Source organism: Herpailurus yagouaroundi, unplaced genomic scaffold (genome assembly GCF_014898765.1).
Source record: "Herpailurus yagouaroundi ecotype Mexico unplaced genomic scaffold, PumYag 100, whole genome shotgun sequence".
In the NCBI taxonomy this organism is placed as follows: domain Eukaryota; kingdom Metazoa; phylum Chordata; class Mammalia; order Carnivora; family Felidae; genus Herpailurus; species Herpailurus yagouaroundi.
Genome location: NW_024412391.1, coordinates 49,122,590 through 49,139,390, shown reverse-complemented (window position 1 = coordinate 49,139,390; position 16,801 = coordinate 49,122,590). Strand labels below are relative to the sequence as shown.

The following is a 16,801-nucleotide window of genomic DNA, read 5'->3' as shown; positions in this document are numbered from 1 at the left end:
TTTCAGGTGGTTGCCAGCAAAGGCAATGACCAAACCCAAATTCATGTGTTGATTGGAAGACGGCCATGGTGGTGCATGTTCTGGGAAGGTTTTTTATCAGGGCCGGCTTGATTGGGAAGTTGTGCAGTCACATGGAATGTCAGTGGTCATTGGTGACTTGCATTCCAAGCTAATCAACCTCTGATTTATACATTAACAAAACTCTCTGATTTATACATTAACAAAAGACATGACATGCAGAGGACTGCTGAATTGGTCATCCTGTTGAGTGAAGGAGAGACTGTTACTGAGGTAGTGAAGTGGTCTGTAAAGTACTGAGGGAGTTTTCTAGTGTTTGGCTTCTTAATGGGACAGAATAAAAAGGGATGGACCAAGTATTTGAACTGCAGGTTGGGAATGTCATTTGTGCCTTCATGTTTAGTTTTTTCTCATTTGAATGATCTAATGTATTCTCACTTGCATTCATTATGAACCGTTTTTTGGAGTTTGACTCAGTGATTTATGGGAATTCATGCTGATGTGCTGGGGACTCCCAGACTTGTGTCTCCAGCCTGGACCTCTCTCCTAAACTTCAAGCTTAGGTATCCATCGTCTTGTGGACATAGCCGTTTAGTGTGTAATGTCTCAAATCTGACATATCCAAAGCTGAACTCCCAATCTGCTCTTCAACATTCTTAATGTGTTCCTGTGTACTCTTACTTGTAGCTGTATTATATTTTATAATATTTAGCAAAAGTATTTAAAATGTCATGTAGTTATTTCTTTTTAAAAAATTTTTTTAATGTTTATTTTTGTGGGAGAGAGAGAATGAATGAATGAGTGGGGGGAGGGGCAGAGAGAAGGAGAGAGAGAATCCCAAGCCGGCTCCATGCTCTCAATGTAGAACCTGATGTGTGGCTTCAATGCACAAACTGAGATCATGACTTGAGTCTAAATTGAAAGTCAGACACTTAATTTTCTTTCTTTTCTTTCTTACCTTCTCACATTACTTCTTTTTTTAATTAAAAAAAATTTTTTTAACATTTTGTTTGAATCCAAGTTATTTAACATACAGTAATGATTTCAGGAATAGAATTTAGTGATTTATCACTTACATATAACACCTCCTCCCAACAAGTGCCCTCCTTAACGCCCATCACCCATTTAGCCCATGCCCCTACGCAACACTCTGCCAGCAACCCTCAGTTTGTTCTCTGTATTTAAGAGTCTCTTGTGGTTTGTCTCCCTCTCTGTTTTTATCTTAGTTTTGCTTCCCTTCCCCTATGTTCATCTGTTTTGTTTCTTAAATTCCACATATGAGTAAAATCCTATGAAGTATGACTGACCTACTTCGTTTAGCATAATACACTCTAGTTCCATCCACATTGTTGCAAATACTAACATTTCATTCTTTTTGATCACCAAGTAATATTCCATTTTGTGTGTGTGTGTGTGTGTGTGTGTGTGTGTATACACACACATATATATCACATATTCTTTATTCATTCATCAGTCAATGGACATTTGGGCTCTTTCTGTACTTTGATTATTGTCGAGAGTGCTACTATAAACATTGGGGTGTATATGCCCCTTTAAAACAGCACTCTTGTATCCTTTGGATAAATACCTAGTAGTGCAATTGCTGGATTGTAGGGTAGTTCTATTTTTAATTTTTTGAGGATCCTCCATACTGTTTTCCAGAGTGGCTGTACCAGTTTGCATTCCCACTAGCAGTGCAAAAGGTCCTCTTTCTCCACATCCTTGCCAACATCTGTGTCACTTGAGTTGTTAATTTTCACCACTCTGACAGGTGTGAGTGGTACCTCATTGTGGTTTTGATTTGTATTTCTCTGATGATGAGTGATGCTGAGCATTTTTTCCTATGTCTGTTAGCCATCTGGATGTCTTTGGAAAAGTGTCTATTCAAGTCTTTTGCCCATTTCTTCACTGGATTATTTGTTTTTTGGGTGTTGGGTTTGATAAGTTTTTCATAGATTGTGGATACTAACCCTTTATCTGTTAGGTCATTTGCTGGTAACTTCTCCCATTCTGTCATTTGCCTTCCAGTTTTGCTGTTTTTTTACTTCACTGTGCAGAAGTTTTTTATCTTGATGAGGTCCCAATAGTTCATTTTTGCTTTTGTTTTCTTTGCCTTGGGAAACATGTCAAGTAAGAAGCTGCTATGGCCAGCATCCAAGAGGTTGTTGCCTGTTCTCTCCTGCAGGATTTTGATGGTTTCCTTTCTTAAATTTAGGTCTTTCATCCATTTTTAGTTTATTTTTGTGGATGGTGTAAGAAAGTAGTCCAGGTTCATTCTTCTGCATGTCGCTGTCCAGCTTTCTGAGCACCATTTGCTGAGGAGACTGTCTTTATTCCACTGGATACTCTTTCCTGCTTTGTCAAAGATGAGTTGGCCATACCTTTGTGGGTTCATTTCTGGCTTCTCTCTTCTGTTCCATTGATCTATGTGTCTGTTGTGCCAGTACCATACTGTCTTGATGATTACAACTTTGTAATATAGCTTGAAGTCAAGAATTGTGATGCCTCAAGCTTTGGTCTTCTTTTTCAGGATTGCTTTGGCTGTTTGGGGTCTTTTCTGGTTTTATACAGATTTTAGAATTGTTTGTTCTAGCTCTGTGAAGATTGCTGGTATTATTTTGATAGGGATTGTGTGGAATATGTAGATTGCTTTGGGTAGTACTGACATTTTAACAGTATTTGTTCTTCCCATCCATGAACATGGAATGTTCTTTTCCATTTCTTGGTGTCTTCTTTAGTTTCTTCCATAAGTTTTCTATAGTTTTCAGTGTATAGATCTTTCACCCCTTTGGTTAGGTTTATTCCTAAATATTTTATAGTTTTTGGTGCAGTTGTAAATGGGATTGATTCCCTGATTTCTCTTTCTGCTGTTTCATTATTGGTGTATAGAAATGCAACCAATTTCTGTACATTGATTTTATATCCTGCGACTTAGCTGAATTCATGGATCAGTTCTAACAGTTTTTTGGTGGAGTCTTTTGGGTTTGCCACATAGAATATCATGTCATTTGCGAAGAGTGAAAATTTGACTTCTTCCTTGCCAATTTGGGTGCCTTTTGTTTCTTTGTGTTGTCTGATTGCTGAGGCTAGGACTTCCAACACTATGTTGAATAACAGTGGTGAGAGTGGACATCCCTGTCTTGTTCCTGACCTTAGGGGGAAAGCTCTCAGTTTTTTTTCCTATTGAGATGATATTAGCTGTGGGTTTTTCATATATGGCCTTTATGATCTTGAGGTACATTCCTTCTCTGCCTACTTTCTTGAGGGTTTTTATCAAGAAAGCATGCTCTATTTTGTCAAATACTTTCTCTGCATCTACTGAGAGGATCATGTGGTTCTTGTCCTTTCTGTTATTGATGTAATGTATCACATTGATTGATTTGCAGATATTTAACCTGCCCTGCATCCCAGGAGCAAATTCTACTTGATCATGGTGAATACTCCTTTTAATGTATTGTTGTATCCAGTTGGCTAGTATCTTGTTGAGAATTTTTGCATCCATGTTCATCAGGAAAAGTGGTCTGTACTTCTCTTTTTTTAGTGGGGTCTTTGCCTGGTTTTGGAATCATGGTAACACTGGCTTCATAGAATGAGTTTGGAAGTTTTCCCTCCATTTCTATTTTTTGGAACAGCTTCAAAAGAATAGGTGTTAACTCTTTATATGTTTGGTAGAATTCCCCTGGGAAGCCATCCAGCCCTGGATTCTTGTTGGGAGATTTTTGATCACTGATTCAATTTCTTTACTGGTTATGGGTCTGTTAAAATTTTCTATTTCTTCCTGTTTCAGTTTTGGTAGTTTATATGTTTATAGAAATTTGTCCTTTTCTTCTAGGTTGCCCAATTTGTTGGAGTATAATTGTTCATAATATTCTCTTATTGTTTGTATTTCTGCAGTGGTGGTTGTGATCTTTCCTGTTTTCATTCGTGATTTTATTTATTTGGGTCATTTTTCTTTTTGATCAGCCTGGCTAAGGGTTTATCAATTTTGTTTATTCTTTCAAAGACCCAGCTTCTGGGTTCATTGATCTGTTCTGTTTTCTTTGATTTCAACATCATTGATTTCTGCTCTAATCTTTATTATTTCCCTTCTTCTGCTGGTTTAGGGCTTTATTTGTTGTTTTTTCCAGCTCTTTTAGGTTTAAGATTAGGTTGTGTATTTGAAACCTTTCTCCTTCTTTAGGAAGGCCTGGATTGCTACATACTTCCCTCTTATGACCACCTTTGCTGTATCCCAGAGGTTTTGGACTGCCATGTTTTCATTTTCGGTGGCTTCCTGTACTTTTAAAATTCTTCTTTAATTTCTTGTTTAGCCCATTCATACTTTAGTAAGATGTTCTTTAATCTCCAAGTATTCATCGTCTTTCCAAATTTTTTTTTTTTGTGGTTCGTTTCAAGTTTCATAACATTGTGCTCTGAAAGTATGCGTGACATGATCTCCATATTTTTGTACTTTCTGAGAGCCAATTTGTGATCCAGTATGTGATCTATTCTGGAGAATGTTCCATGTGCACTCAAGAATGTGTATTCTGCTGTTTTAGGATGAAATGTTCAGTATATATCTTTTAAGTCCATCTGATCCAGTGAGTCGTTGAAAGCCATTGTTTCCTTGTTGATTTTCTGCTTATGTGGTCTATCCTTTGGTGTAAGTGGGGTGTTAAAGTCCCCTACAATCACTGTATTGTTACCTATGCATTTATTTATGTTTGTGATTAAATGATTTATATATTTGGGTTTTACCATGTTGGGGGCATAAATATTCACAGCTGTTACATCTTGATGGATAGACCCCTTAATTATGATATGATGCTCTTCTTGATCTTTTGTTACAGCCTTTATTTTAAAATCTAGTTTGATAAAAGTATGGCTACTCCAGCTTTCTTTTGATAATCATTAGCAGGATAGATGGTTCTCCATTCCCTTACTTTCAACCTACAGGTGTCTTTAGGTCTAAAATGAGTCTTTTGTAAGCAGCATATAGATGGGTCTTCTTTTCTTATACATTCTGATATCCTGTGTCTTTTGATTGGAGCATTTAGTCCATTTAAATTTAGAGTGAGTACCAAAATATTTGAATTCAGTGCCATTGTGTTGCCTGTAGACTTGATGTTTCTGGTGTTCTCTGGTCCTTTCTAGCCTTTGTTGCTTTGGTCTTTGTTGTTTTATTTTGGTCTTTTCTCCACTCAGAGTCTCCCTTCAAATTTCTCACAGGGTCGGTTTAGTGGTCATGAACTCCTTTAGTTTTTGTTTGGGAAACTCTTTATCTTTCCTTCTATTTTGGATGATAGCCTTGCTGGGTAAAGAATTCTTGGCTGTATATTTTTCCAATTCAGCACGTTGAATATATCCTGCCACTTCCTTCTGGCCTGCCAAGTTTCTGTGGATAGGTCTGCTGACAACCTCATCTGTCTTCGCTTAGAGGTTAGGACTTCGTTCCTTTGCTGATGTCATAATTATTTCCTTGTCTGTGTATTTTGTGAATTTGAGTATGATATGCCTTGGTCATGGTCATTTTTTGTTGAATCTAATGGGAGCTCTCATTGCTTCTTGGATTTTGACGTTTGTGTGCTTCCCCAGGTTAGGCAAGTATTCCACTATAATTTGCTCATATAAGCTTTCTGCCCCTTCTCTCTCTCCATCTTCTGGACTCCTTTGATTGGGATTTTATTCCTTTTTAATGAGTCACTGAGTTCTCTAAGTCTTGTATCATGATCTTTTGCCTTTGTTTATGTCTTTTTTTTTTCTGCTTCATTATTCTCCATAATTTTATCTTCTGTATCACTGATTCTCTCCTCTGCTTCATCCATCCCTTGCTGTAGTGGCATACATTTGAGATTGCATCTCTGGTATAGCATTTTTTTAATTTCTGCCTGACTAGATTGTATTTCTTTTATCTCCACAGAAAAGGATTCTCTGGTGTCTTCTACACTTTTTTCAATCCCAGATATTATTCTTATTATTGTGGTTCTAAATTCTAGTTCACATATCTTACTTATATCTTGTGTTAAGTCCCTGGCTGTCATTTCTTCCTGTTCTTTCTTTTGGGGTGAATTCCTCCATTTTATTATTTTGGATGAAGGGAAAAATTAATAAAATGAAAAATAAAAATTAAAAAATTAAAAACAAAAAAAAAAGGAAGCTAGATCCTAGGTCTGTTTTGGTTTGCTTGTTGAAAGAAACTTCATAGAATGTAGAAAAGGAAAGGAAAGAAAAAAAAAGGTAAGAAAAAACTTACAAAATTAAAAAAAATTGTATAATAGAAAATGAAATAGAGTAATATATTAAAAAAATTAAAAATGAAGTAAAAAAAATAAGTTTTCTTCTTTCTGTATTCAAGAAAGAGAAAGAAAAGAAGAAAAAAGAAAACAATTTAAACCAAAACAGAAGCAAAGAAAATGAACAAATAAATGAACCTTTAGCAAACAGAATGAAAGCTGAATGAATTTACATCCAGTTTCCCTTAGAACTGAAACTATGAAGCGTTCTATAGTCCGCTATATACTGTATATATATATTATATAGTCCGCTATATATATATCTATAGTCTGCTCTATACAGTATATTCAGTCTATATACTGAACAGGTGGAGTGACTTGTGCTAGTCTTCTGCGGGATGTGCTTGGAGGGCACAGTTGAGTGGTGCTTAGTGTAAAGCCTCTGTTCTCCACCAGGGTCGCAGCATAGCTGACTGGGGTGGATCCGTGTGCGTCCTCACATGTGCGTGTGCAGGGGAAGTGAGGAAATGGCCTCACCCAGCTCCTTAGTCTCTGGTGCAAGAATTTGTATACTCTCACCAACCCGTGATTAAGTACCTCTCCTTGATCTCAGGCCTCCGTCCATTCCCCGCCTCTACCCTGTCCACGTCCAAGCTGTCCACCTGCCAGGCAGCACCCCCTCCAGAGTTTTATCTCAGATGAGGTTGTGTTTCAAAACCCCACACTTCAGAGACCCCTGCTGCTTGGACCTATGCCAGCTCTCTGGGGGGAGGGGCTCGCTGATCAATGACTAGGTGTCAGCTTGCCCCAGAAAAGGTTCCTGAACAGTGGCAGAGGTTCAGAGATTATGGCAAATCACGACACACAGCTGGTGCCAGGTTTCATTGCACTCTGGCGTCTTTGTCTCAATACCAGCAAACATGACTGCGTTCCAGGGTGTGCTGGGACCTTTGCCTGTGGGGAGGCTGTATGGCCTCTACCAAATCCACTCCAAGCAGGGGAACTGCTTCTCGCCGGGTGGCGCACAGACTCCTCAGACCCGGCTGCCTGCTTCTGGGGATTTGTTTTACTTCATTACCAGAGTACACCAGAGACTGAACTTTGGAACTTCAGACTCTGCACTCCACTGTTTGTAGAATCCTGGTGGTATTGAAACCCTCTACTTTCTCCCCATCATTGGTTTGGGAAACAGATTTCCTGTTAAGTCCCCTGTGTTTTCACTCTTTCTCTCCAACTACTTTTGAGGGGAGTGCTTTTCTTGCATGATCCCGATGTACCACACTCTCCTCTTCTTTTTCTCTCTCTGTCCTCTCTCTGTGAACATGGCTCCCTACCTGCCGTGGCTTTTCTCTCCTCCAGTTCACCTCTTTGCACTGTGTACCTGCCAGGGTCTATGGCTCAAGTTATGCAGATTGTTGCGTTAATCCTCAGATCAATTTCCTAGGTGTTCAAAATGGTTTGGTGCTGCTCTAGCTGCATTGCAGGGATGAGACAAGCTTAGGGTCTCCATGCTGCTCCACCATCTTAACTCCTCTGGCTAGTTATTTCTTTATGTATTATATTGGTCTGAATCTTTAAAGAAATAATAATTATGAATTACTGTTATCCATTTGGCTTATCAAGCTAAAGTGGAAGTGTGATTTGGTTCTTATAGTTAGTGTCTAGGTCCCATTCTTGGACGTTGCAATTTAAGATGTCTGGGAGAGGCCTAGGCTCCCACATTTTGAAAACATTGCCCTGGTAATAATAACTATTGACTTAAAAACCACTGTAAAAAGAAAATCCCTAGCTTAAAAAGGGATCAAAGAAAGAACATAGGTAAAGAAAACACAGCAGAGGCACCGTAGTTCATTAGTCTATAGTTATACATTGTATATATACGTATTGAATATGTAAGCATATTTAAATTATTTTAGTGCTCAGAAAAAGTTTGGAATTTTTCTTCTAAACCGCAAAAAGTAGGAAAACATTTCCCAACTGAGACAAAATAAAACCCCCAATTAATTGAATTACTTTGTGTATAGTTTAAGAAGATGTATTGTAATGAAAAAGCATATCCCAGGTCTATTTGTTTTGAATGATTTTTTTTTTCTTAATGTTTTTTTCTGAGAGAGAGTGCAAGTAGGGGGAGGGGCAGAGAGCGAGGGAGACTCAGAGCTTGCAGCCTGCTTTGGGGCACAGAGCCCATCTTGGGGCTCAAACCCATGGCCCATGAGATCATGACCTGAGCCAAAGTCAGATGCTTAACTGAGCCACCCAGGCACCTCTGTTTTAAATGACATTTACGGAAACACGCTCGCGCTTTGACTAATTGCTCTGCAAAGCATGTGGCTCACAATTTCACAGTTTTATCTACAGCTTGTGACAGAAATATTCAAATTTAAAAGTAGTTGGCTTTGCCACAGAATCATAGAGTGAAAGTTTGAAACCATAACTGGTAAATTAGATATGCCAAATAACCAGAATTTTCCTCGTGCCTGTTATTTAGGAATAGTTGCTGATACTGGAGATTTAGTCTAGAGAGTTTTCTAGTGGGTCAGTGAATGTTATGCCCAATAAACTTCAAGTCTTCAGTCTGATTTCTAAAGCTCTTCATGAACTACCCTGCCTTTCTCAAAGCTAATCCCAGAGTGGCAGGTTTCCAGAAGCACTATACTTCTGGAGCCCTGAATGATTTTATTGGTGTTGAGTTTTCTGGAGTGCCTGCTCTGCAATTTTATCTTCAACATTTTGTTGATGTATTTTTAAGTCTATTTATTTATTTTGAGAGAAAGCAGTTAAACGTGTGTGGGGGTGAGGGATGGAGAGAGGGAGAGTGAGGATCTCAAGCAGGCTCCACGCTGTCAGCACAGAGCCGGATGTGGGGCTGGATCCCACAAATTGGGAGATCATGACCTGAGCTGAAATCAAGAGTCGGTCGCTTAACTGACTCCACCCAGAAGGCCCTCATCTTCACCATTTTAATCAAGTAGCAACTTTTGTGGCAGGTCTTCCCGAACACCTGTCCCTTCCACAGCCACGTGTATATCCTGTGTCTCCACATTACATCCTGAACATGCCTCCAATCACGGTAGTTCTTGTAGCAAAGGAACTAACTCATGAGATTATCCCCAGCAAAGACTGTTTCTTATTTTTCTGTTTTCCTGGCTTGACTTGTAGTCAGCGCTAAGCAGGAAAATGTAATAATACACTTTGGAAAGATTAGTTTCAACACAGAAAACGAAAGTAATTGTATTGTCAAAATAGACAAACGGTGGAGTAATTGTTTTCTGAGCATTTCAGCTAATGGAAATTTTGTAGTGTAATGCTGGTACACCAGGCAGACGATCAGAAAAAATGAAAAGTGTTTAAAATAGTAGCTACTAGAAAGCAGTGGGAAAACAAGAAGAGGCTACTAACTTCATTCACTCAACTCATTCTTATTAACGTCTGCCAGGCCCTGGGAATACAAAGATAATTCTTGAGGGTTTTCACATACATGGTGTCACATACATGATCCTCCCAACTCAGTGGGAGAGGGAGTTCCAAAAAAGGTCCATCTGATTAATAAACATCTTTTTTGACCATCAACCGGCATGCCACCCAGGGCTCGAGAAGATTACTTTTGCTTCCATGTGATTCGTAATATTTTTTTTCATTCACGTACCTGCCAGTGTGCTCAGTTTGCAATAGGAAAGTAGTTTGCTTACTTGACATGGTTGTGTTTGTTTTATGCCGTGTTTGAGTCATTGGGAACTTCCACAAATGTTTGATAAATAAGTAAATGAGTGAACAAGCAGTGTAGTATTTGCACTTTGCAAGTATTTGCCTAATTGATGATGTCTAAATGGAATACTGATTTTTGTCCTCTCTTTGTAAATTTGATATTTAAGAAATCGAGTGGTTTTGTGGCTGATTTTGTATGACAAGAAAATCTTTGAAGGAGTACACTGTCTGTAAATTAACTTCTTTTGGAAATGTTTCTCTTTAGATTTTAGTGCCCATTCTTTCTAATAGGAACAACCATAAATCCTGGTCCTGTTTTATTTCACAAGACATGGAACACCACATAGAAGCCATGAAAAATAAAATGCATGTCTTTCGGGGCAAAATATTGAGAAGAACTCTTCTACCAATTCCCACAATTACAGGAAAAATCGACCTGGATCAGAAATACTCAGAGACCAAGTATGTAATGATATGGTATATATCGGATATTAAAGTGGAGAGCCTACATACCCGATTAACATAGAAGCTATTAGCACAAGAATTCTATCATTTTTGTAAAAAGGTTGTACAGAGCACCATGTATATTATTTCCTTACTAAGTACACTTTTTAAAATTTTATTTTAAAGAGAGAGTGCAAGGAGGGGAGAGGGACAGAGGGAGAGAGAGAATTTTAAAGCGGGCTCCATCCATGACCCTGGGATCATGACCTGAACTGAAATCAAGAGTCAGATGCTCAACCAACTGAGTCACCCACATGCCCCACGAAGTACATCTCCTAAAAGCAGACTGCACAAAAAGCAGGCTGTAACAATTGACATGATGTCAAGAGTATTTTTTTTTTAATGTTCATTCATTTTTGAAAGACAGTACAAGCAGGGGTGGTGCGGAGAGAGAGGGGGACACAGAATCCGAAGCAGGCTCCAGTCTCTGGGCTGTCAGCACAGAGCCTGATGCGGGGCTCAAACTCTCGAACTGCGAGATCATGACCTGAGCTGAAGTTAGATGCTTAACCGACTGAGCCATCCAGGCGTCCCTCAACAGTATTCTTTTAGCAATAATGGTTTAAGGTTATGATTATTTGTTTAACAACGTTTACATCACAACTAAAAGTGGGACTATAAAAGTAAGGGGTCTGATTCTGAAGCATTTATATTTGGAAAACTAGTTTATGGATACACCAAATAGATCTTAAGATCCGAGTGCTATCTTTATTTAGGTGAAACAATTGGTTTTTGAATTATTCTATTAATCATTTCAGTGTTTGTATGCTAGAGTCAAATGAAAGGACAGTACTCCATGCAATTGAGTCAGTGATTATTAAATGGTCACATCAGATCCAAGAAATCGTAGAAAAAGATTCCGTGCAGACTTTGCTGAATTGTCTTCAGTCGAATCCTCAAACTGAACTGGATTTCTGGATGATGAGGAGAGAAAATCTGTCATGCATTTATGATCAAGTAAGTGGATAGCCCTACAGATTGCTTACAAATTGAATTAGAAAAGTCAGTTGTAGAATTTGGTTTCTACAGCAATGACTTCCAGTACCTTCAGAGGCTTAAAATACTGTTTTTGAATGACTTAATAGTCTGTTCTCGTTTCTTGTTCCAAAGTTTTATATGATAGGCACTTTAGAAATGAATGCGGATTGAAAGTAAGTTTGCCATTTGGAGAATATTTTGACAGCATTTGATAATTGGAAACACTATGGCATAGGAGAGACTCGTTCGCCAGGGAAATGTCAAAGATGGTAAAATTTAGTTGATTGAACTGATGTAGGAAGGAGTAGGGTCTTGCGGAGTGGAGAGATGTGGCTTTGGAAGAGCTAACTTTGGTTCCTCTTCTGTTTGCCTTACATGTTCCTTGATTTAATATCCTGCAAACTAAGACGTTCATTTGCATTTCATGTGTCTCTCAGATTCTCTGAAACACAGCAGGAGATTTTATGTGGGAAGTTTAATATTTTACACTTAAAGGGTTCATTGACACTGTGAATACTCGAGCTGTAAATGTAAAGTAAAATTCAAGCTTAAGGAAAAATTGCTTTTAAAAATTATTTTCAACTTGAAGCCAGATGAGTCTTTTTTTTTTTTTTGAATACTGTGGGTATTGTGCATGAGTAAAATACAAGTGTTTTATTACCAAATGTATCTATTTAGTCATTAATCTAGCTTGTATTAAATTTTCTTCAATTTAGCTTCAAGCTCCTATTGTACTCAAAATGGCTAGGATCCTGCAAATCAAACAAAGCAGCTATTTGCCAACTTTGAAGGACATTTTTGTGGCTGTGAAAAATGGTAAGACTCTTGGTTTTTGGCCTGGCGTTGGTGTCCCTCATGATCTCATCCTGCCTGACCAGCCTCATCTGCCCTTCTACCATTAACATGTTCATGAAATGATTTCACTTGGCTCTTGTAATGATAAATTCGTCCTCATCAGTACTTTATTCTCTAGTTCTATTAAACTGTTTTTAGGGTATATTGTAGGTACCTACCAAATTGCCTCTAGATTGAAGTTTTAATGGGAATGTGTGTGTGTGTGTAGGGGAAAGACCTTTGCAGCGGGTAAATGAAAGCCCAGCATGGCGGTTTCCTTGTCAAGAGCTGGGCTACAGTTAGTCCACTTATTCTTGAGTAGAGTCTGCGTGTGCTTGGCATCTGTTGCTTATCTGGCTCAAAAATGCTCAAAGTTATCATCGAAGTTTGGGTGAAGATTAAATGTACAGAGGAAGAGGGTTTGCTGAATTTTGAACAGGTCCATGCACACTGATAAAAACCAGAAATGATAAAAAGGTATTCAGTGAAAAGTCTCCTCGTCCCCTCACTATCTGGTTTCAGCTCCTCCCAGGGGTCCCAGCCCCCTGGTTCTTTGATTTCTGTTCCTATTTCTTTAGGCCAATTCAAGTAAGTAGGCATAGACACGATACTGAGGTTTTCAGTGATGAAACTGTAAGATAATTGGACGAATAGCTTTTTTGGTTTCTAACATTAGGAAATTACTTTTTAATTTCTTCCTGTTAGAACTTTTGTAAGGTTAGGAAATACCTAAAATATACTTTGAAAATGTTTGGTTATTTCTTCAGGTTTTGGTTTTTTGTTTTTTGTTTTTGTTTTTTTTTTATCCCATGGAAGCAAGAGTAATCTTCTCAAGCCCTGGGAGGCATGCGGGTTGATTCAAGTTTGATGGTCAAAAAGATGTTTATTAATCAGATGGACCTTTTTTGGAACTCCCTCTCCCACTGAGTTGGAAGCATCATGTGTGTGACACCATGTATGTGAAAACCCTCAAGAATTATCTTTGTATTCCCAGGGCCTGGCAGACGTTAATAAGAATGAGTTGAGTGAATGAAGTTAGTAGCCTCTTCTTGTTTTCCCACTGCTTTCTAGTAGCTACTATTTTAAACACTTTTCATTTTTTCTGATCATCTGCCTGGTGTACCAGCATTACACTACAAAATTTCCATTAGCTGAAATGCTCAGAAAACAATTACTCCACCGTTTGTCTATTTTGACGATACAGTCTCTTTTGTTTCTAACTTGTCCAACATCCATTCAGTACATCTTAAATTAGCTGAGCCTCTGGTTTTCCTCAGCCAAACTGGCATATTAACACCTTCCTTGCAGAATTGTTTTGAAGATTAGAGCAATATTTCTCAACCTTGTCAGTGTTTATCGCCATTGACATTTTGGGTTCGATAATTGTTTGTCGTGGGAAGCCATGCGTTCCTGTGTGTTTAGCAGCATCCCTGGCCTCCACCCACCTCCCCCTGGTGCAGCTGCGACAATTAAAAATGTCTCCAGACATTGCCAAATGACCCCTGGGGGCAAAACCTTTCCTGGCTGAGAACCCTTGAATTGAGGATAAAATATACAGGATACAAAGTACTAGGCGCACAGTAAGTATGTTCTCAGTAAGTAGAGGCTGCTCGAATTTTTTTCTGTATTAGTAGAAGATGAACATTTTCCATGGATAAAGCATCTACAGGAACAGATCACAGGGGTACTCAGGGCCTTATGAGTGCATGGGCTGGAGATTCAGACGCAAACACTCTGAGTAGAACAGGTGGTTCAAAGCCATTGTCAGAGGTGGACAGCCCCCTCCCAAGGACATACTTGAGGCCTTTTAAAATCACCACTTGAGCTTGCCACATTTTAAAGGCACTTAGCTGTTAGATGCAATAATTTAATTTTGAAATTAACATGGGTAACAACATACTATTTTGAAAACATGAGCGGAACCAGTGAAGAAAAGAGTTCCTGGATGCTCTCTTCCTAGGTCTTTATCATTAGGGCAGATAAATTGGTTCTATGTTAAGGGGAGTAATATAGGTGGGTGTATTCCTAATTCTCACAGTCAAAAAAAGTTGGCAGGGTTATTTGTTTGTCATCTCGGCCTGGACAGGAGTGTTTTGAGAGAACACCAGGAAATAAGAATTTACTGCCTTCCCTACCATCATAAGTAAAGCCTGTTTTCAGTTAATCAAAGTTATTTGTAGTCTCAGGAACAAAATGCAGTCTGATGGAGATCCATTTACGGCACATTAAGCTAATTTTTTTTTAAGCTCTACACCCACCATGGGGCTTGAACTCCGGATTCTGAGATTGATTTGCATGCTCTCCGAATGAGCCAGCCAGGAGCCCCTAAAATGACTAATTTTAATCAAGAGAAGATTTAGATTAGATTAGACAGTAATTGATAATATTTCTCTCCGTGTGTGTGTGTGTGTGTATGTGTGTGTTTATTTATTTATGTAGTACTTTTGAGAAATATTCCTTAGCCCTGCTTAACAGTTTTTAGATCTCCATTTTAAAGTGTAGAGTTGAATGACATTTAGTGCATTCACAATGTTGTACAAACTTCACCTCCCTCTAGTTCCAAAGTATTTTTTTATTAAAAAGTTTTTTTTAATGTTTATTTTTTGAGAGAGAGAGAGGAAAGAGAGAGCCTGTGAGCAGGGGAGGGGCAGAGAGAGAGGGACACACAAAATCCGAAGCAGGCTCCAGGCTCTGAGCTGTCAGCACAGAGCCTGATGTGGGGCTCAAATTCAACGACCATGAGATCATGACCTGAGCTGAAGTCGTATGCTCAACCTACTGAGCCACCCAGGCGCCCCCCCTCAAATATTTTTATCACCCATACTTAACAATTTTAGTTGTTATATTTTGAATAAAATTTCCCAGTCATTGCCTGAGTTACTCTCGCAGAACACTGGGATGAGACAATTAAATTGTGTGGGGACCTACTAAGTGGTAATTAACATTGTAGTGATGAGGCTTGTGACGTAAGCCATAAAGTGGCAGCAACTTTGGAGGCATGTTTTATGCCTGCAGTTTCATGGACTTGAGTAAATTTCTTTAGGTCAAAAGGTATTTTCCCACCGAGTATTGTGTTACTATTTACTTGAGCTGTGCAGGTATCTGCACCAGGGCTGTCCTGAGTGGCTGCTATACACAGACCATGTATGGGGCCTTCCAAACCCATAGTAGGTCATCTGTAGGATAATCAATATAAAACAGAGAGAGGATCACATTTAAGTACAACTCTGTTGTTTTGCTTTGTTTTCTTGTGAGGTGAATTTAGGAAAAAGACCACCCTCACATTCATGGTGATTTTCTTTCCTTTCAGCTCTCCTAGAAGCCCAGGATGTGGAGCTATTCCTGAGACCTCTGAGAAGACATGTTCAGTGTCTCCAGGAGACAGAATTTCCACAAATCCGTGTGCTCATTGCCCCATTATTTCATACCATCTGTCTGATCTGGAGTCATTCCAAGTTTTATAATACTCCTGCTCGGATTATAGTTTTATTGCAAGAGTTTTGCAATCTCTTCATTGACCAGGTGTGTAGTACTAAAAAATAGGAAGAAGAGGAATCATTGCCATGTGGTGGGTTTTATGAAGCCAGTGAAAAAAAATAGTCTAGAGTCAGAACACCATTTTCCTTTCGTTTTTCAGAAAAGACTTTTATGGTAGCAAAGGTTAGGTGACTTTCTATTCTAAATGGCAAAGAAGCTCTGGAAATCAGGTGCATTTAAAGGACAGTTTGTCATTGGATTTAATACCCTACCTTTGTTCAAGGAGAGTTATGGTGTCTTCTAAGAAAAGACAGATAGGCATAGTGCTTTCTTATAGCTTTCCCTTTGGTTTCCACAGGAACACTGATACACTTTTGGAAAATAAAGTAAGTTAAGAAAATCTGGCTGAAAAAACAGTAGTGAAGTTGTATTAAAAGTATTGATTCATTATTGATGTTAAAACATCCTTGCTTATAATTTTCTACTCTTCACTTGCAATATGTTTTTTTTTTTTAATTTTTTTATTTTAAAGAAAGGGCAGTGAGCAGGGGAGAGGGGCAGAGGGAGAGAGAGGGGATATTAAGCAGGCTCCATGTTCAACATGGAGCCTGATGTGGGGCTCCATCCCACAGGCCTGGGATCATGACTTGAGCCAAAATCAAGAGTCAGACACTCAACTGACTGAGCCACCCAGGCGCCCCACTTGTAAAAGGTTTTTTTTTTTTTTAAATTAGACTTTCTGTGAACTTTCACTCTTTGTGGGTCCATAAAATCAGAATATTACATAATTTAAGAGCTGAAAGATACTTGGAGGGTACGTAATCCAGTGGTTCTCAGTTGGGGTGTGTCTTAGTCTGCTTGAGCGGACATAACAAAATACCACAGACTGGGTGGGTTTCTTTTTCAGAAATTGTTTTGTCATAATTTTGGAAACTGGGGGCTCAGATCAAGGTATCATTATGGTTATGTTCTGGAAAGAGGTATTTTTTTTCCTGCCTTATAACTTTTCTCTGTGTCCTCACATGGTGGAGAAAGAAAAAGCTCTCTTCTTCTGTTCTTACAAAGTCGCAGTC

General features: G+C 38.7%; 1 protein-coding gene across 1 annotated transcript in view; it reads left to right on the top strand.

Moving 5' to 3' along the window:
- The window catches only part of DNAH11 (dynein axonemal heavy chain 11), a 358,576-nt gene that overhangs the window by 8,235 nt on the left and 333,540 nt on the right, over positions 1-16,801 (top strand). The window contains 4 exon segments of the mRNA XM_040472462.1: positions 10,201-10,397; positions 11,198-11,396; positions 12,134-12,233; positions 15,562-15,773. Of these exon segments, the coding sequence (XP_040328396.1) occupies positions 10,201-10,397; positions 11,198-11,396; positions 12,134-12,233; positions 15,562-15,773 (708 nt within the window).